Source organism: Triturus cristatus, chromosome 2_2 (genome assembly GCF_964204655.1).
Source record: "Triturus cristatus chromosome 2_2, aTriCri1.1, whole genome shotgun sequence".
NCBI lineage: Eukaryota > Metazoa > Chordata > Amphibia > Caudata > Salamandridae > Triturus > Triturus cristatus.
This window is the reverse complement of record NC_140582.1, coordinates 1011757331-1011781563: the sequence shown is the minus strand read 5'-3', so window position 1 is coordinate 1011781563 and position 24233 is coordinate 1011757331. Positions and strand designations below refer to the sequence as shown.

General features: G+C 48.9%; 2 protein-coding genes across 3 annotated transcripts in view; one reads left to right on the top strand and one right to left on the bottom strand.

The window, feature by feature from the left end:
• Positions 1 to 14441, bottom strand: part of LOC146863077 (uncharacterized) — a 203197-nt gene extending 188756 nt beyond the window's left edge. The window contains exon 1 of one of the 2 annotated variants that reach the window (XM_085643339.1): positions 14336 to 14441. In XM_085643339.1, the coding sequence (XP_085499465.1) occupies positions 14336 to 14387 (52 nt within the window). In that variant the 5' untranslated portion in view covers positions 14388 to 14441. The remainder of the gene's footprint in view (positions 1 to 14335) is intronic. The other variant, XM_085643340.1, reaches the window with a different exon arrangement.
• On the top strand, positions 310 to 4544 carry LOC146863078 (SKI/DACH domain-containing protein 1-like). Its single transcript, XM_085643402.1, has 3 exons — positions 310 to 380; positions 2486 to 2510; positions 3417 to 4544. Exon 3 carries the CDS (start codon positions 3501 to 3503, stop codon positions 4542 to 4544), a length of 1044 nt encoding a protein of 347 aa, XP_085499528.1. The 5' UTR covers positions 310 to 380; positions 2486 to 2510; positions 3417 to 3500.
• Positions 14442 to 24233: the final 9792 nt, after the last annotated feature.

Below are 24233 nucleotides of genomic sequence, written 5' to 3'. Positions count from 1 at the left end.
TGAAATGTATATATTTTTTTTTAATGCAAATCTAGTCTGGATATATAACGGCAAGTCAGACCCAGAAGCATAAATAAATGGTTTCAGGTCACTGGCTTGTGCTAGGGCACCGTCAAAGCTTGTAAGTCAGTGGTTTTACGTGCATCTATGTTCGAAGCACATTGGTTCCTTTAGGTGTGTGTGCTGTTTTTCCCTCTGGAACTCTAGGTAATTAGCCTTTAAGAGATGGGAGCCTCTGAAAACCTGAGCAGACAAAGGACATAGAGCTGACTGCTTGTGGCACGCTCCAGTTTTGCCCCTCAGTTCTCCACCGTGATAACATGCGAGGCAGTAGCGCTGCCTTTCACTCCAAGGAGACAGCGTACCTGGAGGGATTTACAGCGGCGTAGCTAAGGAGGGGTGGGGGGGGGTGGGGGGGGGGTGGGGGGTCTGCGGCGGTGGGGGCGGTCCGCCCCAGGGGGCACTATTTTGGGGGCGACAAAGGCATTCAGATAAGGCTCAGCTTGCTTTTGTGGACGGGCAGAGAAGCAATAGGACTCGGCAATGTCCTCTTCTTTTTTTTGTGCTGGCAGCTGTCCCCCCCTCTCTTCCTATTATTCCCTCTCTTTCTGTCTTGCGCCTCACTTACTGAAAACTGTAACTTGAAGAAACGGTTCACAACCTCTTTCCTTCTTTTATTTAGTTGCTTCCCTGTGAAATGGATCCAAAAAAGAAAAACACTCTTGCGGGAAATGCCCTTTTTCGGACATTTTTCTATTCCAAAGTGCAGCCTCGGCATGGAGAGAAATAAAAGGTTTTAAATAAGAAAAATAAACACATAACTAAATAAAGCAAGACAGAGTGGTTGCAAAGTGGCTAGATTGGTTTTATTCACATCCAAACACATCAGCCTCACTTTACAGACTTTGCAGTGAAGCGCTACTTTTGTTTTCTCGTCTTTCTTTGAACAGCATTGTTGTCCCCAGGTGGGGAAGTGCACCCATTCCTGGAGGTACTGCAATACCTGGTTGATGGGTGGATTGGAAAACAAAATGTGCACCATGGCTCTGTTTATGGATGTGATCTTTTTAAACCATACTGCTTACGTTTATTAAGGATATAAGCAATGGACATTGAAACGGTTCCCTTCAGGGCCCTGTAGTCATGTCCTTAACTTTTCAGGTAAAACCACTCGCTGATTTCTGAATAGTGAGTGAGAGATCGTTAAGGTAACCATGTTGTTTCTGCTTACATTTCACATACTTTACTTAATCTTGCATTCCCAATGAGTGTTTGCTTTTACTTTTTTTTTTAAGCAGCATATTACTCTTATCAAGTGCATAATTTGAATTGAGCCACATCCAAGTGTTTATAGCGGGCACAATTAGGTTGTAGCTGAAGGCAGTGCGAGTTTCTCTCAGTGGGGCAGTATGGTGTTCAGTGGGGGAGAGGATGCGGCACTATGGCCAGAACTGTCGAATTTGGAACTGGGGAACTGGGTTCCACCTTCATGACCAGTCCACCAGACCACTCTACTGAGGGAGCATATTCCCATGCTAGACCTTACAAGGCCCCACTAGACCTAAGAAGGCTTGATGTCTTAGCACAAACAGGTGTACCCTAGTGGTGTCAATTGTGAGTTAACCTTGAAGGCCTGTCCACCACAATCCATAATGAAGTTCATCTCCAGTCTTGCGGGCAGGCCTAGGAAGCAGCACACCCTAGAGCAACAGTGATCCAGTCACTGTGACTCTGTCACTGAGGTCACATGAACCTTGAGCAGGTTAGGGCGGTGCAAACGGTGTGACTGCACTGGGTATCTATTTCGGGTGGGGGCGTAGTGTTTGCAAGTATATTATCGTTTAAAAAAAACTTGCTGCCACCTTCCTGGCCTCCAGAAATTTTCAGAAACAATAAAAATGTCACGATAACTTTGGTGATTAATGTTCTTCCTAGAGAGATATCCGAGTTTTGTCTAGTGGAAGGGTTGACTCCTGGAAAGGTAGCACAGAGGGTTAATATGCCTGCTGCAAAGAACATGTACCATGCAGATCACAAAGTGCACTGCTTTAATGGGGGGACCATGATGAATGGTCATTTAATGTCCGCTGTAGATGATGGATCCCTGAACAGTGTCATGTATGTGCATGTTTGCATTGTGCTGAGGGGATTACCAGGTAATTGTTCATGCAGCTCTCTGATGGATGTCACATGCGGTTTTTCTGAGTCCCCAGATAGCTCATGCAGTCTGTGTGTTCTCTTTTGTACTACCAGTCACTGCCAATCACTGGTGTATTCAACTGTGTAGCCTTGGACCGTGTCATGTATGTGCATGTAACTTGCATGATCGAGGTAACTATTAGTGGCGATACTGCGTGTCTCTCGCTCCTCTTTCAAGTGCTTGCCGTCCTTCTTCCCCAGCAACCCCCCCCCCCCCCCCCCCCCCAGGGGCGGCAATCTGAGGGATAGCCCCGGGCGCCACAAGCTCTAGCTATGCCTCTGGGAGGGAAGGCTGCATCGGAACTTAAAATGTAGGTATTTTCCTTTGTTAGGCATGCACAGATTATTCTATAGCCTTAGAGGAATAAGCTACGGTAGTGTCTGTATCATATTTGTGTTCTGATAGTCCACGTTATACACTGGAACTTTTAATAAGCGCCAGCTATAGAATAGAATGACAATGTAGTCTGTAAAATCTGCAGTATTCGAATTATTTTCTTTTTTTAACTGGGCTCGTTTTAATGAAATAGGCCCTAAAATGTAATAGCACTAGCAGTTGACAAACAAACCCATCTATCTATCTATCAATCTATCAATCTATCTATCTATCTATCTATCTATCTATCTATCTATCTATCTATCTATCTATCTATCTATCTATCTATCTATCTATCTATCTATCTATCTATCTATCTATCTATCTATCTATCTATCTATCCATCCATCTATCCATCCATCCATCCATCTATCCATCCATCTATCTATCTAGGTAGGTATATATCTATATATAGATGCGTGAGTCTGCGTGTGGAGGAGACAATATGAATGAGACTATGCTAATTACTGGGAGAATTTTGGGGGAAGGGGGTGGAATATCACTGTTTATTGCATCACCTGTCAGCAGTGCCCAATCAGCACGGGCTTTGGGGAAATTAACTGATGGCAGTGTGTCTTGGCGATCTCAGTTCGCTCTGTCATATTATTTGTAGCCGAGGCAGAAGTGGGAATAGCAGTTGCAGTTCCTTTTCTGCCCCATTCTCACGGTGCTCAAAGGGGCATCTGACATTTAAAGCACACAATACAAAAACATGCAGGGGCACGTTTGGAACACGGAATGCTCTTTAGTTTTTTTATATTTTTGTACGTTAAAACGTGTTTTTTTCCTCCTGGACTTTGGCAGTAAATTGCACAGAAATAACAGTATGTTGTTCTATTAGCAGGATGTCTTGTCAATAACAACTGGCGAAAAAATAAAAACGTATTTGATAGCGTTGACTGTGGGAATAAATTCGGTGCAAGATATGAGAGATCTAAAATTGGGCTTTGAAGAGGTGGACGGCGTTAGACTCGGTTATCTAATTATCAAAGGAAAGCAAATGTTTGCCCTATCCCAGGTTTTTACGGACCTCTTGAAAAACATCCCCAGGACTACTGTCGACAAACGTATGGATCACTTAAACGTAAAAAAGCACCACTGCGACCTGGAGGAGCTGCGGAAACTTAAGGCAATCAACACAGTGGCTTTCCAAGCTGCCAAGTGCACTCTGATTTCCAGGGAGGACGTGGAGGCTTTGTACATCTCTTGTAAAACGGAGCGAGTTCTTAAATCAAAAAGGAAGAACCCGAGTCCTCGTCTACCGGCGGTGGAAGTGCTAGCGGAGCGAGCCGAACCCCAGTCGAGCTTCTGGAAGCAGAGAAATATCTGGCTGGGTTTGAATGAACCTGCCCCGTCGCTCCTGATAAAGCAAAAAGGCGCAGAAAGTCCGGGCTGCGGCGCGCTGCCTCGAGCGCCCCATCTACCTCACTTTCTGTGCAAATACAGCGACCGAGTCTACCCGGAAGTGCCCCGGCCCCCCTCCAAAGTTCTCCTAACCTACGAAAATGCAGCTATAACCAACAACTATGTGGCATTTCACCCCAGATCGCCATTCTTTCGGAGCGTGGCGTGCAGCCGGCGTCCTGCGGGCTACAAAGCGGCCGCTGCTAACCAGCCCAAGCTCTGCCTGTCACCAGACCTCCTGCGCAGGCACAGAAGGAGGCCCCGCGAGGGCAGCAGGGACTGCACCCATGGCCTGCTACTGCTGCCCGAGGTGTGCGCTCTGAAAGCCTTCCCCGGGGGCTTGGAGACGCTGAGACTCCAGGAGGCCTGTGGCACCCAGTTGTTGCTTCCAGCTGCCCTGGGCCCTTACAGCAGCGAGTCCGAGTCCTGTTCGTACTCCGACCATGCCGAACGTGACTCGGACTTCGGCTCCAGCCTGCCTAGCAGCAGCAATTCAGGATCCTCCGCAGAGGAGAGCCCTTCAGACTCCAGCAACTCGGACGAGGAAATCCTGGTGAGATTTTGAAGCAGCGCTTCCCGACTACCTGGAAAAAGTACAAAATACCACAGGAAAGTTTGTTAAAGTCATATGAAGGTTGATGCCGTCTGAGAAAAACAAGTGGGAGGGGTGCGGGGAATACGGATGGGACACGCAGCGTTTACCTTGCGGGAGCGAGCGTGATAATTGCTAACACATGGCGCTGCTCGCTCCCGCAAGGGAATCGTCAAACGTGCATGCGTTGCCATTCAAAGCAATGCAACGCGTGCACGTTTTTGACTGCAATACTGAATCGATTTCAAAAGGTATTTTTTCTATGTAGCGCATGCGCGCAGCGTAGGCGAGACCTAAAAAGGAATACAGTTGCCAAAAAGAAAAAGCACTGGCAAAGGCAATAGGTCTGCTTTGGCTTGCTAGTGCAACTGTTTTTTTAACTTTTCTACTGCAAGCATATGCCACAAAAAAAAGAAAAAAGGAAACATGTCACCACCTAAATGTGTTGCCATAAGCATGCAATAAAAAAAACATCACTTATACGGATCTTTTTATATATATATATATATATATATTTTTTTTATCCAGGCCTTTCAGTTTTGCCATGCATTTTGCTATTGTTTTTGGTGATCGACAAGGAAAAATCAAGCACTCAAACTACATAGAGCTACAGTGTCAAAATGTCACTTAAATACTTTATAATAGTGAGAGCGCTAGGTGGCGCTAGCCAAGATGGCCGCAATGGAGTGAGGCTCTTGGATGCTGGACCCCTCACATCCGCGTTACATCCGAAGTGGCTGTCCTAGGCTTACACAGACGGCAGGCGAGTGTGGGGGAACTGCTGCCCGGCCCCCGGATCAACTTTGAGCCGTTTCGGCGTCGCCGGAGCTGAGCTGGACAGCCCGTGGGCCGCGCCGGAGGGTGAGCCGCGCCCTCCCGGTTCACTGGGCGGCAGTGATTACCACGAGGGTCCCCGGCGCACCACGAGGGGCGAGGGCCGCGCGGCCACCGGTGGACGCTTGAGACCGGAGGAGGCGCGGATTGGATCAACGCTGGTGCCGGACCTTGTGTGGGTCGAGGGGGGCGGCGGATGGTACACGCCCCCCCCCGGTGCCGGAGAGATCCCGTTCGGCGGGCAGATCGGCCCGACCCACAATGCGCTGACCGAGTCCGGCTGAGGGACCAGGCGCGGCCTTGCCTCTGCGCGCGCCCGATCTGTCCCGGCGCCTGGGCCTTCGCTTCCTGCGGGGGGCGGCTCATCCTGGCCCCCTCACCGCTTGTCCTGCTGCCTCCTGTCTGGGGGATCCTGGAGGTGGCGCGGGTGAGGACTGCAGGTCCAGCGGAACCGGAGGGCTTGCGCAGCGGACCCATGCTAGCTCCGGACCTGAGGTGAGCTGGGGGAAGAGGCGGCTGGCGGGCACCCCCCCGGGGGTGGAGAGGCCTACTCGGCGGGCAGACCGGCTCGCAGTGCATTGCATGGACGACCTGTCGCTGCTTGTACCGGCCCATTCCCGGGCCTGGGCCGGGGCTGACTGAGGGAGGCGGATCCCCCTGGCCCCCCTGCTGCTTTGCCTTGGCGGACTCCTGTGGGGGTGACCCCTGGAGGTGGTGCGGCCTTGACAGACCCGGCGGGCGGCCGCCGCACCAGGGGCAGAGTGGTACTCTTGGCGGCCGCAGCACTGACTTGAATGGGCGGCTGAGGTGGGTCTCCCTGGCCCTGCACCGGTATCCGGGAGCCCTCGTCTTGGACTGTCTTCCCCGGTGCTGCCCTTGGCCCCCCGGGGCTGGGGGAGGATCGGCTGTTGGCTCCGGAGTGGGGTGGACGCGAGGCCCCCTGGTGATTTGGCTGTGCCGAGGGGCCGGGGTGTTGGCCGGCGCCCCCCAGTGGCGTGCAAGTTGTACATCGGCTGTCACAGGTGCGGACTGTAGCACGCAGCTCAGGACGTTGGGACGGCAGCTCTGCCCGGATCCAAGGTTGAGGACGAGGAGCGCCTTTGCCCTTCCCCTTCTCCTCGCCCTTCCCCTTCTCCTCGCTCTCCCCCTTCGTTGGCCTGGTGCGCAGGGCTGAGTCGCTTGGCGAGTGGGAGCCGTCTGCTGGTTCGTTACACCCGCTCTCGTACCCGGCCTGTGCTTCAGGGGTCCATCATGGGCAAGGATAAAGGCTCCAGACCATCGAACGCACCCCACCAGACGCGGATTGACCAATTCACGAGCTCGGACCTGCCGGGCGCGGGCGGGGGGGAGGGCTCCAGCCCCGAACAAGGACTTGGCCGTCATCCTTCAGGCCATTGATGCCTCCCGCACATCCCTGGAGGGGATGGTTGGGGAGGTGAAGGTCGATGTTGCGCTCCTGCGGCAAGATCTCCGCAACGCCACAACTCGCATTACGGAAGCGGAGTCCCGGATCTCCACGGCGGAGGATGACATTCACCTACTACAGGACCAGGTCCGGGAGCTCACAACCCAATCCAAGGAACTACACAGGCGGGCAGAAGATGCCGAAAATCGCGCCCGTCGCAACAACCTTCGCCTGGTGGGCTTTCCGGAGGGGGTTGAGTCTGCCCGAGCTGACGACTTCCTTGAGACGTGGTTTAAGTCTTGGATGCCGGCGACCGGCCTGTCGACCTGGTTCGTGGTGGAGAGGGCGCACCGGTCGTTGGCGGCCAAACCTCCCGTGGGAGCCCCCCGCGCCCTTTTATCCTTCGGATCCTCAACTTTAGGGACAGGGACGCTATCCTGCGAGAGGCGCGGGCACGAGGCCCTTTAACTTTCAACAACCACACCATTATGATCTTCCCGGACTACACCCGGGAGGTCCAGGAGCAGCGCCGCTCCTACACGGAGGTGAAGCAAAAGATGCGCTCCCTGGGCCTTCAATACCAGCTCCAATTCCCGGCCCGTCTTCGAGTGGTTTTCCGGGACAAGACGCTGTTCTTTGATACCCCCCGGGCAGCCTGGACTTGGCTCACGGAGGAAAGGCCTCTGCGCCAGCCCGCTGGGGCGTCGTCTGCTGTTGTGCCCCGGGACCGCGATGCGGCTGGCACCCGGCGGCCGGGGCGCAGGAGGCGCACACAGTCCCGACTGCGCAGAGGCGCGGTGAAGGCGCGGACCCGGTCTGCCAACGCCTCTGAGAGGCAAGTGAGGGACTCCTCGGCCTCCTCCGGTGCATCATCCCGGGCGGATGGGGGGCTCCGGGGCCGCCCGTCGCCCCTGCCGGGTGGGTCTCCCACTCCTCTCAACGTACAGATTGACTTGTCCGACCTCTCCCGCAGTCCTACTATGTAACTTGCTGTACGCTTCAGGCATCCACAAGGAGGGGCGGCGGCCCAGGTCGAGGGCAGGGTTGGGGGAGCTTTGCAATCTTAAGATTTCCCGCAACTACCTAAGGCGCGATACTGGAATCCGTGCTTCAGGAGGGGTCCACCACGCTCTTTACACCCGAGCATTTAGACTTGGGGTTTTGTAATTGTTGGGTCAGTTAGGGCGACAGATGCTTCCGTTCTTGAAGTGTATGGTGGGGGGTGGGGGTTGGGGTCCTGTTGGTTGCTTCTCCTTGGGAAGCTGTTTTGTTTGGGTTGGATCTGTTTTCTGTTGAGCCTCATCTGGTGCACTACACACTGCGCGCTGTCACACCTCTCCATGCAGTCGCCCGCGGCTGCTCTGCAGCCACTCGCTCTCCTGCGCTGCCCGCGGGCCTCCCCTAGCGGGGGGCCCGCAGTCCTGGCCTCCCTTGCCCAATTGAGTCCTAATGCGCCCCATTCCTTTCACTTCCATGGGTGACCCCGCCTCCAAAGCTCAAGTGCGCGTCCTGTCCTGGAACGTGAATGGCTTACTGGACAGACTCAAGCGCACTGCGGTTCTTAAGTACGCCCAGCGCATGGAGGCCGATGTGCTCCTGCTTCAAGAAACCCACCTGCTCGGCGAAAACTGTCCCTTTTTGGCGCGATATGGGTATGACCGGGTATGGCACTCTGGATTTTCCCGAGGATCTCGGGGGTCGCCGTCCTGCTGCGCCGCTCCCTCCCTTTTGTTTGCACCCGAGTGCTCCCTGACTCCCTCGGGATGGCGATCGCAGTTAGCGGCACGTTGGAAGGTCGGCCGCTCCACCTCCTGTCACTCTACGCGCCGCCCGCCGGGTTGTCACAGGCTTTATCCCACGTCGCATCCTTGTTGGCGACTCTCTCACCGGGCACCATTGTTTTGGGAGGGGACTTCAATGCCGTATCGGCTCCACAGCTTGACTCCTTAGGTCCGGTGTCGGCGCCCCGCGCCGCGCGGGCGAGGCAGCTGGGGAGCTGGGCAGAGGCTCAGGGCTTATGCGACGCGTGGCGAATCTGGCACCCACACGAGCGGCAATACACTCACACCTCGGCCGCCCACCACACTCACGCACGAATTGATGCGATCTTTGTCCCATCCACCGACTGTGCAGGCATCCAAGACGTCCGTATCCTTCCCAGGGGGATATCTGATCATTCTCCAGTCCTGCTGGGTCTGGGTCCCCCGCCCAGTGGGGCCCGCCAGATGTGGCGGTTCAATGCCTGGTTTCTCCAGGACAAGAAGCTCTGTAAAGAGGTGGGGTCCGCACTGACGCAATATTTTGGCGACAACGATGGGTCGGTCTCCTCGGCGGGGACCCTGTGGGAGGCTTGTAAGGCCACTATCAGGGGGGCCGCCAAGGCACTGGTGGTGCGGCATCGCCGGACGCAACTCCAACAGCTTACCGCCTGCGAGGCCCAGGCATTACGGATGGAACAATCTCTCTCTGAGGGTGGAGACCCGGCTGAAGCCCGGCGGCTGAGGCTGTTGCGGGAAGAGATTCGTCAGCGGTCGCTCGAGGCGGCCAAACTCCTCTGGCAATCCTCGGTGGCGAGGGTCTACGGGTGGGGTGATAAGAATGGGGCATTGCTGCACTGGCTGGCCACTTACCCGAAGGCATCGCGCATCATCCCGGCGGTGGCTGACTCGGATGGCCGGCTCCAGTCCTCGTCCGTGGCAATGGCAGACGCCTTCACTCAATATTACTCGCAATTGTACCGGGCCCGGGCGTCGGACTTATCTTTGGCCTCGCTACTTGCAACTAATAGTGTACGGCTTCCTTGTCTTCGGTCCAGTGACTGGGAGGGTCTGGAGGTGCCTATCTCTCCTGAGGAGATTGGGGACGCGATAGGGCGCACATCCGCGGGGAAGACCCCGGGACCGGACGGCTTCCCCCAGGAGTTCTATGCCACCTATAAAGACATTTTGGTCCCGCGGTTGGGTGCCCTCTATGCCGAGGCGGTGAGCACCGGCTCCTTCCCCCCGGAAGCCGACATGGCAACGATTGTGGTCCTGCCCAAGTCTACGCTGCCTTCTTGTGATAGGTCGGCGTACCGGCCGATCTCTCTTATTAATACTGATATTAAACTTTACGCGGCGGTCTTGGCTCAGCGGCTCTGGCCCTTTCTGTCACACTTGGTACACCCGGACCAATGCGGCTTCATGCCGGACCGTGGCACTCGCCATTGCCTTCGTCGCCTACACGTGGCCCTCGCTCACCGCCATCGAATATCCCCATATCTCACTCTCCTACTGGCCGACTTCGAAAAAGCTTTCGACTCGGTTGGGTGGCCGTACCTATTCGAAGTCCTGACCCACATGGGCTTCGGCCCCAAGTTCGTTGGAATGGTGCGGGTCCTTTATGCGCGTCCTCGCGCCAGAGTGCTGGTTAATGGGGCGCTGTCGAGGCCGTTTCGGATCGGCCGGGGAACACGGCAGGGGTGCCCCTTGTCGCCCCTCCTTTTTGCTCTTGCAATGGAGCTCCTCGCTGCCCTGATCCGAGCGGACCCTCTCCTCCGGGGCTGGGAGTGGCCGGGTCTCGAACCGGACAGAATAGCCCTCTATGCGGACGACGTTTTGTTATACCTTAGCGATCCGGCGCGCTCGGGCCCCCGTGCACTCCATATCCTCGGCCGCTTTGGCCACGCGTCTGGCCTCTATTTAAACCCGCAAAAATCGGTCCTTGTGCCCTTGCACCTTTCCCGGGAATGCTTTGACTGGCAGGACAATATTCCCCTCCATCGGCTGTCCTTCAAATACCTGGGGATTTGGGTCTCCCTTCTCCCAGACCTCAGCTGGGCTCTCAATGTTACCCCCCTGGTTAAGAAAGCCAAGGTAGACCTGGCACGATGGCAATCGCTCCAGCTCAACCCGCTGGGGAGGGTGGCGCTCTACAAAATGATGATCCTCCCCCGGTTCCTTTACGTATTACAGAACACTCCCGTGTCGTTCCCGAGGCCTTGGTTCCGTGAGCTGGACGGGTTGGCGACCAGATTTCTCTGGGGTGGTGGACGACCGCGGCTGGCCTTGTCGATATGTCGCCTGCCCACCTTTGATGGAGGGCTCGGTATGACCAATCTTTACCTCTACTATTTGGCCACTCGCCTCCTAGTCATTCATGACTGGTTTGGAGGGGGATGGTCCGACCCGGCCTATCGGGTTGAATTAGAAGACTTGGGTTTCTCCCGGATTCTGGGCCGCCTGTATGGTGCTCCCATTCCCGCCTCCTGCCCAGGCATCACCAGGGCAGTCTTCCTGGCCTGGCGAGCGGCGCTTCGCCATACCCGGTGGACCGGGAGGCTGACTCGTGCCACTCCCCTATGGCATGGGGCATGGATGCGGGACGTTGCGGCCCTGGAGGGTTTTCGATCGTGGGACCTGCTCGGCACCTCCCAGCTGGGGGATGTCTGGCGGGGGGGCCGCATGTGCTCATACGCGGAACTGCAGGCGCGCTTCTCCCTTCACTCATCCCAATTTTATAAATACCTCCAATTGCGACACGCCATACGCACCTACACCCCTCTGGACGTTCGGCTGCCGGACCATAGCCCCCCGGAGGCCCAGGTCCTATTGGGTAACCTAGGGAGGGGGGTATATCCCGGATACACCGTTCACTTATTAACAATACCCCCATGGCCCAAGAAGGCTTGAAGGGAAGGTGGGAGGAATGGGTGGGCCCCCTGGACGAGGTCGACTGGCAGGATGCCCTCATGGCCCCCCGGCTGGTGACGGTCTCCGCCAAACTGAGGCTTATTCAGGTTTACTATCTGCACACTGCCTACCTCACGCTGGCGCGTTTGCACCGTGCGGGCCTCTCCCCTGATGCTGCTTGCCCCCGCTGTGGTTTTGACCCAGCCGACTTCATCCATATGGTGTGGTCATGTCCAGAATTAGGGGGCTACTGGAGGGGCATAGAAACCGACCTCACGGAGGTCCTGGGCTGGGTGGTGCCACACAATCCTAGACACACCCTTCTGGGCATCACAGACGGTCTAGATGGCACACGGGCTGAGAAGTTATTCCTTATGACGGCACTAATGGTGGCGAAAAGAGACATTGCGGCGGCATGGAAGTGCCCACAGCCGCCTAGCCTGGCCAAATGGAGTGCCGGTGTGGACTGGTGCGCGGCACAAGAACGGACTCTCTATCAGGCGAGGGGCTGCCCTAGGAAATATCGTAGGGTATGGGGGAAGTGGTTGGGCAATGTATTATGAATATGAGATTCGGGGGGAGGGGGCGGTGGGGGGGAGGCTTCGGGTGGGGGCGGGGGGAGTGGGGTGGCCTCATACCGTAAGACTACTCAGGTGGCTTGACAGGCTCAATGTTTTGTTTGTGGTGTGTTTAAAACTAATAAAAACTTGTTTATCAAAAAAATACTTTATAATAGTAACTTTAAAATGAGAGAGGAAATAAATCACCAATATGCATGCTGAGTAGCCGTTTTTAGAAATAATACATAGAGATAACATTTAAGAAAACACACTTTAAATGAGCTTTGTCACTGAATGTAAATGTAAATGTATTTGTACTTATATAGCTCACTTCTACCCAGGGGTCTCGTAGCGCTGTATTCATACCGCTGTGGAACCCTTCCTGGTTTTCCTGTGAGATGTCCACTCCTGGGCACCCCCAAGGGGAAGCCAGGCATCTTAGCGCTGTGGGGGCCGTTGTGGAGATTAAGCAAGCTATTGCCCAGAGTTGCACATTGGGACCCATGATTAGAATAGGCACCGAGGTGAGAATTATCAGATCCGGGGAAATTGAATCCAAGAGCCGCCGAGGCGGGAATTGAACCCTGGTCCCGGGCCAGACCTCTGCATCAGGGTCTGCCGCTCGAACCATTGAGCCACACTTCTCCACAAGAGAGAATCAAAGCATTTTTAAGTGTACTTGACAATGTGCTTTGGTAAGCGAAAGTAAAATGTGAATTATAATTCAACAGGCCAATGGATGAAGCCTCCTGACCAAACGCCCCTTTCTGTATGTATATTATGTTTGATTATTTTGAAAAAACAATAGCCTAGTAAAATAACTATGCCGTTTCAAAGGTCAGACCTAAAATGAGGACAGACCCACTTTTTTTTACTCAACACCAGTATACTGCAGGTTGTTTAAGACAGCTGTATCCCTTAGATGAAGCTACCCTAAAACTTTACTTAGTTTTACAAAAAATCCAGTCTGAAGTGAGTATTATGATTTCCAGCTGTAAGTGCCAGACATGTTTGGAAAAAGCGCCAGCACCACACAGGACTCCAAAATTCTGAATCAGGGGTTCAGCAGACCCTTATGTGCACAGATTACACCTACAAACGCTGAAAAGCTGCAAGATGGACGGACTTTCTTCTCTCATTAGGGAGCACTAAGGAGGGAATGTGAAGTATATATGTAGCATTTACATCGCACAAATGTAGCTGAAAGGCAGTGGAGCACTGTATAGAGTCAAAGGTATAGACACATTAAACGTGTGAATGGAGGGTTCCTCTGTGTGTATGCGATGAATATGTATAGCATACACCTAGCAGAAAGGCTGAAGCATTCCAACAGGAATGCTAGTAATGGGAGTATTCCAAATACTGGGAACAAATTTAGTGGGTATTCACAGACACTTGCAAAGCTTCTACCCAACTGCACTTGTAAAACTACACATAAAACAGAAGATGCAAGTGGGCTGAAAGGGCAGCAGACACCTTCACTTTTTCAGGGCTTATAGAGGAAATGGATTTGTGCAAATGGTAAATATGTTTCATGTGAGGAAATCATGTGAAGAAATCACTTTTGAATAAGTTTACACTTTGTAGTAAACTTACTACTTTCGTTTTTCACCAACTCATAGTGTAAATTTACTACAAAAGTGTAAGTTACATGTCTCCAACCCCAGAGTAATGCAACTGGCTTACTCTTGTGTGTGAGGGTGATGTCCCTGTCTAAACCCTTTCCTGATCCTCATACTCTTTCCTAATCCCATCCCCTTTAGTAGCAAGTCTGCACCTTTTCCCACCCACTCCCATGTGTCCCTCCCACATTACTACTAAAATCTATACTTACATGGAGCAAGACTCCACAGTGAGGGCAGAGAACTCCGCTAATATAAGCATAGGCAAAAATGTACACTTTGTAGCACGTGTTGTACTACCTTTGGTGCCAGAACCACACCGAATTCCAAAATTCAGAATCAGAGAATCTGCAGACCTCTAAGTGCATGACGTGCAATTTAGAGTCAGGCCCACAAATGAACATTTCCGCAAACTCTATACATGCTGACAGTCTGCAGTCTACAGTATCAGGTTTAAGAGACAACGGAGCACACCTGGGAATCTGGAAAAGTCACAGAATTCACAAATGTGACTAGGGGCTTCATTGCGCAGAATTAATAATAACAATCAGCACATACTAAGTGAATACCTATACATTCTGGGACGTACCACTTCTGGGAATCCACCCCACAGTTGCCAAAGAACGTCCTCCAAGAGCTTTAGAGATTATTAAAAGAAAATGGAGCCACTCACCAGAAGAACTGACGAAAAGTATACAAAGAAGAAGTCCAGACAAAACTGCCATTGTGAGTAAGTCAGAGGACCTTTCGTGGACACATTCTGCATCTGTGGCACGTCTGCAAAGGCAGGAAACTGAGAGGCTCGGAAGGGCAGAGAGTATTACATTTAAATATGCCACTTCCCCTTTTACGTGGGCATTTGGTGAACTACTGGACCACAGCACTGTGAACATCAACCAAAGCAGAGTTTCCAAAGCTTTCTGAGTGACACTTTAGTGAATATGTAGAATGTAAAAGTAACTCAAGAAAAATATATCATTACTTTGTTTTATTATAGACTATATACTGGGTGTTTGTACACAGGAAAAGAAGAGGAAACCAGATGCAAAAGCGTACAATTTTTTAAGAGTAATGTAATCTCTACCTATAAATCAGTCCTTAATTTGTAAAACAATAAATAAGTGACAGGGCCCTTCTTAAAAAGCCACTGCAGCCTGCACCACCCATTGCGTGGGTCAGCGCGGCCAGTGACAGTACCAACACCACTACTAACCATTGAACTCTATTAGTGTGACAATTCAGAGTATTTCAGGCCAGGAGGAATAAAAATATCTGTTATAGATCTCTGGGTGTCACGTGTTCATTTGCATGCGCCTGGGCTGGGGAAGACGCAACAACTGGCGACAAGTAGGGGATACGTTGCCCGAAGAGACAAGGCAGTTCTCCCTGAGAGTTTGTAACGGTACGGCACACTGCCCATGTGTGCCCTTGCGCCCCGTATCGATGCAGAGCAGTCTGCGGGTGGCGGATGTGGAGTCAAAGCCCCGTTCCAGCCCATACACAGCTATTGAAGAAGTTGAAGGTCTTGTAGAGGAGCACATTCAGAAAGCCCACCAGAATCCGCTGGCAAGATAGAAAGTAGAGCTACTGTGCCGGGCCGTAGCACACAGCCATCATCCAAACAAAGCAAATACTAAAGGCAGTGGCAATCAGGTACGAAAGCAGAAATGTACTTACCAGCATAAGTGAGTGAAGTGCTATATGACCTCAAAAATCGGACGAGAGGACCATGCTCAAGCAACAAGGGTGTTGCGTGGAGAGACTGCCAGTCCTGCTTCACATGATGAATGCTGTCTGAACAGCACGTGCTCTCAATGGAGAAAGATAGGAATGCACAGTACAATGCTGCTGTGTTCCTGAAACCACCACCGTCATTTGACACAGCAAAGAAGCAGAACACTGGTGTCAGGTGGGTTGCATGGATCGAAACAGTCAATGATTTCATAGATGCACTAAAAGGTGATAAGAACATCATCAAATGTTTGAAAAACCTTGCTGCTGATGGAGTGAAAGAAGTGCTAAAGAAAGTCTACAAACTGATGGAACTTCGTGCCACAAGATAAAATAAGAATTAGAAGCCAAATTCAGTCAGATGCATAATATCTACTATGAAAGGTACATTTTCAACCAAGCACAACAACAGGCTGGTGAAATGATGGATGAGTTTGTTGAGAGACTTGACACACTTATCAAACACTGTAAGTTTTGTGATTTCAATGATGAAGAAGCCATGCGCCTCAGAGTCATCGATGGTTGCATTTCAAACTCTTTCAGAAGACGCACAGAGAGAGAGACACTCAGTTAAGAGAAGATGCTAATGGCTGTAAGGGCATAAAAACGAGCAGATCGACAAGCTACTGACATGGAAGCAGAAACCGTGCATAATCAGCATTGGCCATGAAAAGTAAGCAGAAGCACAAAATAGATCCACACGAGTCAACGTCTCCAAAGAAGAAAATGTTATGCTTCTGATGTGGGTTTTCATTTCCCCATGAAGGTAAATGTCCAGCCATAGGACAGATATGCAAAGGCTTCAGAAAAAGAAAAAGACCTCACAACGGTCTGCAAAGTGAAAGAGAAACCAAATGCATCAGAGCAAAATGAGAAAATGGATGCCAGAAGGTTCCAGAAGCATTCTAGCCATGTCCACAAGTTTAAAATGCAACATCAGTTACAACAAACAGAAACCAAACAAAGTCAATTATCGTCAAGTTCATCATATAAAGGCTCTTCAACATCATATTCAAGTGCTAGTGATGACAACGGATGTGCGTTCATCATATCTACTAAGGAATGATATGCACATGTAGGATTGGCTGCTTGCAAAGAAGATCAAAAGTCAAAGAAGAATCACCGAATGGAGCAACAAAATTCATTTGGATACTGTTAAAAAATTAGACTAAAGGTGTACGGTTGACCCATAATCTTCATTATAGACAGTGGTGCATCGATTAATATCATGCCAGTAAAACAGCTTATCTCCTGTGCCACATCTTACCCCATCAAACATGAAGGTGGGCTGCTTTGAAACCGCTATGGAGTCAAGGGTCATTTATAGCAACCATAAGACATAAAATGACATTAGTGCACGCGCTGATTCATGGAACATCGTCCAGTGCATGCCTACTTAGCTTTGCCACTGCTGCTGATATGGGACCGATATTGCTCAACTGTTACCTCCGTGCTCAGTCTAAAATCGTGAATCAGTTCCCATCATTGTTTCATGGCCCAGTGCAACTTCATATTAATGAGGACATTTGCCCTGTTGCTCAATGGCACAGCAGATTTGCTTTTTACTTAGAAGAAGCTGTTGAGAAAGAACTAGAAACACTGTTGAAATAGGACATCATTAAACGCTTCACTGGTCCTATGCCATAGGTTTTACCCATAGTTGTGGTGCCGAAAAGACAGTGGAGGTGCAGTGTGCATTTGTGTTGATATGTGCCAGGCCAACAAAACAATTGAGAGAGAAAGACATCCTGGTCCCCACATAGCGGACATGATCATGCAACTAAACCGAGCCAAAGTCTTCTCCCGTCATGACTTGAACAAAGAATACCATCAACTTGAACTGGAAGGGAACTGCCTGTACATTACAACGTTTTTGACTCATGTTTGTTTGTTCAGATACAAAAGACTCAGTTTTGGAGTGTCTTCAGCTGCAAAGATATTTCAGGATGTTACTAGCCAAGTAATTCAACCTGTTATACACGTTTTCAATTACTGGTATTTGGGACAACACAAAAGGAACATGACAAGGCTATTACCCAAGTGTGCCAATTACATGCTGATGAAGGTATCACTCTGAATGCAGAAAAGTCTGAATTTCACAAAACCAAACTTAAATTCTTTAAGCACATATTCTCTGATGGTTGAATGACCCCTGACCTGGATAGAGTGCAAGCATTGTCATTTGCTTGCCCCCTCACAAGATGTAACCATGCTGCAATCCTTCTTAGGCATGAACAGTTATTGCTCAAGATACATTAGTGACTTTGCTACAGTGAGTGCCCCATTAAGAGACTAAACAAAGCAAAATGGCCCATTTCCTGTGGTCTCTTGAATGCGGCCAACATTTCAAACAAATAAAAAATGTGATTGAGAATGCAACCAAAATTGCCTATTTTGACCCCAATTTACATACTGAACCCAAAGTACACGCGATCCCGGAGGGGCTGGGGACAATTCTTGCTCAACACAATGGCCATCCAAATGCTCAGAGACGCATTGTGTCTTATGCCAGTTGAAGCCTGTCTGAAACAGAATGTCCATCAAAACTCAGAAGGAATGAGAAAGCTTTTATACGGATGGGCCCTCAACTTACCAAACTGTTAACTAGAACTGACATAAGGGAGGGTGCACCCAGGTCTCCTATCTTTCACCGGCTGTAGAGTTGTATGCATGGCTGTTCCAGTTATCACAAGCGAGTGTGTGGATGGCACCCCAGTAAATTAGTGCCCATGTCACATTCTTTGGATATACATATATATGTGTGGGGTTCTCACCCACAGGTACCACATGTGGCTTGCTTCATCACTGGACTAACACCCAGATCACCTAATGTGAGTTGGCAGGCTCTACGTGTTTGTAAGCAGAGCTCCTTAGGAAGTGGGTGCAGTAAATTAAGTGAGTGCGATAAAAAATGCATATAGCTTCTCTGGTAAACTTTAAATGAGTGAAGTCTAGGGTAATAATAAAAAACAGTGAGATGTCGTAAGGATTCTATGATCCTTAACATCCATAGGTTGACATGTTTCAGCTGTGTAGTTGCCTGTTGGGGTCAGTCGGGTTTCTTCAGGACCTAATTTGGTTTTTACCCTACGTGATATGGTTGATTTTCAACCTATTTAAATGCATTCATTTTCATTCTAAGAAGCATGCATGCAAAATACAGACCTTACTACTAGGACCTTTTCCGGTATGGCCATGGCTGAAAAGAGAATAAGCATCAGGAGAAATTATCAATAGACATTCCTTATCAGGATGTCTCATTATTTCTGGCACCACTTCTTAAAGTGCAGTAAAGCATGCCAAATATCAGTGAAATACCCCTCATTGCGCAAGGTGGCAGATATAATGAGACATCCTAATAAGGAATGTCTATTGATGATTTCTCCTGATGCTTATTCTCTTTCAGCTATGGCCATACTGGGAAAGGTCCTATTAGTATGGTCTGTATTTTGCATGCATGCATCTTAGAATAAACATGAATGCATTTAAATAGGTTGGAAATCAACAATATCATGCAGGGATAACACAAGCCACAGGTGGTACCTACACACACATATATATATATATATATATATATATATATATATTTATATCCAAGAAATGTGGCGTGGGCACTAGTTTACCTGTTTACCTGGGTGCTATCCGCACACTCGCTTGTGATATCGGGAACATCCACGCCTACCACTCTACAGCAAGTGAAATATAGGAGAATTGGGTGGGCTCTCACTTATGTCAGTTCTGACACAGAACGTGCCTATTCTCAGCCGGAAAAGAAGAGTCTGGCTGTAGTGTGGGCCTGAAAACACTTTCATGTGCTTCTATATGGAAAACATTTTACTGTCATCACGGATCAACAGGCGTTGCTCACTATCTTTGGTAACCCAAAAGTTAAGATGCCCCCTCACGAGAGGTGGGAGTTGCGACTGCAAGAAATCAACTATGCGATTGAACACAAGCTGAGGAATGATCAAAACCCTGCAGATTACTCTTCTCGAGTGCCGCTACATCGCCACAGTTCAACATCCAAAGCAGCTGAAGAGTATTTCAATTTTATTGTGAGGTCCAGCATGCCAGCAGCTTTATCCATTGAACAGATTATTGCTGCTACAAATGCAGATAAAGACATGCTTACCCTCAAAGACCTCATTACAATGCAGTCTTGGAAGAAACGTATATTCAACCTTTAGCTGATGTTGAATTCCAGAAATTCAAAAATGTACATGTTGAGCTATCCATCACCTTAGAAAGCATCATATTGAGAGGCTCGAGAATCATCATACCTGAGAGTATGAGACAGCAAATCATTGAGCTGGCCCATGAAGGACTTCATGGCATTGTCACCTCCAAAAGAGCTCTAAGAGACAGAGTGTGGTTCCCTCGCCTAGATGAACGAGTTGAGAAAGAGCTGAAAGCGTGCCACCTTTGTAACTGTTTATTCCCCAAGATGATGAAGCATCCATTGACAATGTCTGACCTTCCTGTGCATGCCTGGGAGAGATTTGCAGTTGATTTATTTGGCCTCAAGGAAATGGACCTCATCTCATGGTTGTCATTGATGAATATTCGTGTTTTTTTTTGGTAGAAAGCTGATCATCAACAACCCATGACAAAGTCATTGAGAGGCTTGGTGACTTCTTTGCTGCATGGGGCATCCACTCTATTCTCAAATCTGATAATGGCCCACCTTTCAATAGCAAAGAATTCAAGATGTTTCTTGTTCGAGTCAATGTCAAGTATCAAAACAGTACATCTCTCTGGTCCCAAGCCAATGGTGTTGTTGAATGATTCATGGTGACCCTCAAGAGGGTAATTCAACTAGCATCGATGGAAGGAATCAATCTAAACCAATCCATGTGCCAAGCCCTTTGTGCCTAGCGATCAACTCTTCACTACACAACTGGTAAGAGTCCTGCCACCTTGCTATTTGGGGGGAGTCATCAGAACCAAACCACCACAATGGACATCTGACTGATCAATGAATGCCAATAAGGTTTGTGTCAGAGATACTTCTCATAAGTGCAAAATGAAAAAATATGCTGACAAGCGCCAACGACCAAGGAAACAGTCTTCGACAAAGGGGACTGGGTACTGGTTAAACAGAAACAGAAGGAGAAAACGAACACTTCATTTGCTGTCGACCCTTTGAGTGCTGTAATGTGTAAGGGACACATGGTGACAGCTCATTGTCCCGGAAAGTCCATCACCCGGGACTCGTCACCCTTTAAACACCTGTCTCGATGTTCGTGAGCTCCCTAGGTCCAGAGTGAGGTGATCCAGCCTAAATGTCCAGATTAAGCATCTGAGTCTATGTCATCGATGTCTAATCAAGGTGCACCTCAACTACCTGATACCAACTGATCTGGCAGACCAATGTGAGCGTCTTCACGACTCAATGAGGAACTATGATGCTAATGGTGTCTTGACTTTATATTTAACAAACGGGGAGATGTAGTGTCTTGATAATATGTATGCTAGGACCCTTGCAGTTCTGGCTGGACTATAAACAGGAATTACGTAATCTGCTGGGAGGTGTTAAAGTGGGGTTATAAAAGTTATGATGAAATGCATGGAGTGTGTGATCTTATATGGAGGAATAAAGACATCTGTTATTGAGTTCCGTGTGTGGCATGTTAATTTGCATGCTCCCAGGCTGGGGAAAACACTACAGTGGCCTGTCTCTATAGCCAGTGCTAACAATTAAGTGCAAAGCTCAAATTAAGCATCCCTACAAAAATGTTTCTTATAATTTGCCTAATGTGCACCAGAACAGGCGTAGAGAGAAGCCCTATCTTAGTAAATAGCCCGGCAATTGACCTAAATGAATGATCCAACCAACTATGGCACACTTGTGTTGGGAGAAGCACCACATGATAGCGGGGCCACAGAAGACATACATCCAATACACGTTTCCTCTCCCTACACCAATTCAAAATGGTGAAACTAGCACAACAGTATAACATAATGACTTCATTGTCCTGCAAAATAACTGGATAAAAAATGTGAAATAAAAGATATATGTACAAATCAATACCAAAGACAGTTCTTCCATTTACATGTTGGTCTAACCTCCATCTGTGGCCGTGTTTCTCTCACAAAACTGCTGTACAGTGGACAAGTCTTGTTATTTATAGCCGGTGTCTGATCATGGGCACTGTTTGTCAGTGGGATGAGACGTCCTACATCATTGTTTTCTATGCCTGGTAAGACATACGTGCCAACCATGCTTGACTCAACATCATCTTGGTTTGCCAATCCATTTTCCATGTTTGCTCTTTATTAGAATAATGCAACTTTGGAAACATTCTAGCTTTCTCCGTTCTCCAGTTCTAACCATGATCATTTACTTTGTTAGCTAGTTTTAATGGATCAAACTAGAATGTACATTGCATTGGTTCCATTGCAGTTTCACATTCACCAATCGCCTGTTTAAATGTTTGTAGGTTTTGTTCTTTTCCTCTCCTGTATTTTATCATTTCTTCTGGCCATAATTGTGTCTTTGTTCGGTAGTTCACCTATTTTGTCCTTCTTCCTCATTGTACACCAGGATATTAGGGTCTTATGTAATTTGTGTCTTTTCCTAAGTTAAACCGAGTCCTGTTTTCAACGATTTAAGCAAAAAGAAGCACAACACCACTTTTCATTACTGGCTATGTCACGTCCTCTTGTGAGTGTGCCTGACATGCGGCAGTACAATCTTGTATGTGAGCTTGATCAGGGATATGTGGACTCATTTAACACTACACAATAATTCATACCACTCTCATTCGGTATGGTGAGATCAGGACCTCTCTGTCAAGAGTATGTCTTCTAGGTGATGCTAGAGAGAACCTCTTGACGTGAAGATCAGGAAGGAGCAACGTAGAAACAATGGTGATGCAACTGGTCTCAGGACAACAGTAAGTGATCTATGTAAGAAAATGGTGAGCCATCTTAGATTGGGGTAAGGTAAGGAAAGAAAATGTGCTTTTTAGCTGAAATGCATTTTTAAATTGAGAACAAATATGTGGTATTTTTAATGTACCCCACAACTATATATGTCCCTACAGAGAGCTGCATGTGGCATATGTCAGGCGTTTGCATGCAGGAATATCTCCCTGGCACCTGTGTGGCACCCAATCCAAGATGGAGGCAGTGTCGGCAGCTGTTGCATCACCACCTCCACCAATAATAACCCCCTATGAAATCTTCATAGGTCGCAAGACAGAGGAGCCAAGAGCCGCCATGGGCTGCTCCTCAGAGAATTCAGAAGCAGCTGTGTGCCACATGGCAGAGATCTCGGGAGCCGCAAGCAACAGTAAGGAATTCCTCCTTACACTCTCTCACTGATCAGACACTGGCCACGGGATCTTGTGCTTGTCACCAAATGTAACAATTATGCAACAAATGAATGGTTACTAAAGTAAACATTTATTAAAGTGGTTATGCAGAAGTCAGTAAGACAAAAGGCCAGGGTTTGTGAATAGCATAAGCATTGCCACAACTTAACAACTAGGTCTCTGTCAGGCATCAACCATGTAGTATCCACTTCCAACACGGCTGGACACTCAGGTAATTTAAAAGTATTTACTATAGGAAAGCAGGCAAACACATCTAATTCTTCAGCCATTCCTCTCAGTCTGGCTAACTGCCAGTTCACATTCCAGAAACCCCCCTGTTCTTGGTAACAATCACCAGGACAAGTTAGGTGCATACGTGGAATACGAATGCCACACATCCTTCTCCTCTATAAAACACAACAAAAGATAAAACTGAAATATCTACACAGTTGAACCTTACGCATTAAATAACTGAACAAGGTATGTCTAACAATACAACATACAAAAGAAATGTGAAACACCCCAAATTGTACTTCCCCAAATTTCCTAAACAACAGTCTAACACACAATGAACTCCTCAAAACATCTTAGGACAAGAAACATTCCTTCCCCCCAATGTTGGTCTTGGACATTTCATTCAGAAAAGTAGTCCTGCCACCACTCCCTTCACACACTCTACAGCAGTCACTCCTTCGCAACCTTGCTCATTACCAGTGGCATGTCCCCTCTGGTTCCTGCAGACACCGCTGTCTCCACTCCTTCACATCCCTGCTCATACCCAGTGGCATTTTCTCCACTAGTTCCACTTGGATTTAAATCTTGGCACAACCACTTCTCAATCAAAAATCCATTTGAACTTGTCCCCAATGTTTTATCACCTTGGTTGCACCTATCCAGCCTATTAAATGCCAGACCGTGCCACCCGACAATTTTGCTGAACAAGCAAAAACCCCTACCACTAGGAGAGGCCTGGAAAGCGTACTACTGCCCTGCTTGACATTTCGATCAATTTTGACATGCATCTAATCATTCTTCTGTAATAAAACACTCTTCACAGTTCTCTTTTTATCATAGTAATCATTGTTGTTCTTTGTGCCAGCAACAAATTCTCCGTTACCTCCGCAAGAGACTATTTACTCTGCAAATCTTCAGACATCCTGGCCATATTATCCTTGGAAAACGGTTCACGTCCTCTCAACACTTTAAATGGACTGTAACCGGTCATCCTTTTCCCAATTCTTTACAGCATTCATAGCCACTTGTACACTACCCATAACCACACGGTTGAACCTCTCCATACAGTAATTCTCTTCTGGATGGTATATCGCTGTGTGCACAGCACACACTCCATTCCTGGAGAGAAAGGTTTCCACTTTGTCTGCCCTAAACTGTGGACCGTGCTCACTCACTAAATTCTTAGGAATGCCCTCCCTCAGAAAGGCCCCTTCCAAAAACAAGACAACCACATCTGCATCCACTTTAGCAAACACTCCCACTTCTGTCAAATGCATAAGGACAATGACC

Coding starts and splice junctions, on each gene's coding strand:
- LOC146863078 (XM_085643402.1), top strand. CDS start 3,501: ATGAGAGATCTAAAATTGGGCTTTGAAGAGGTGGACGGCGTTAGACTC.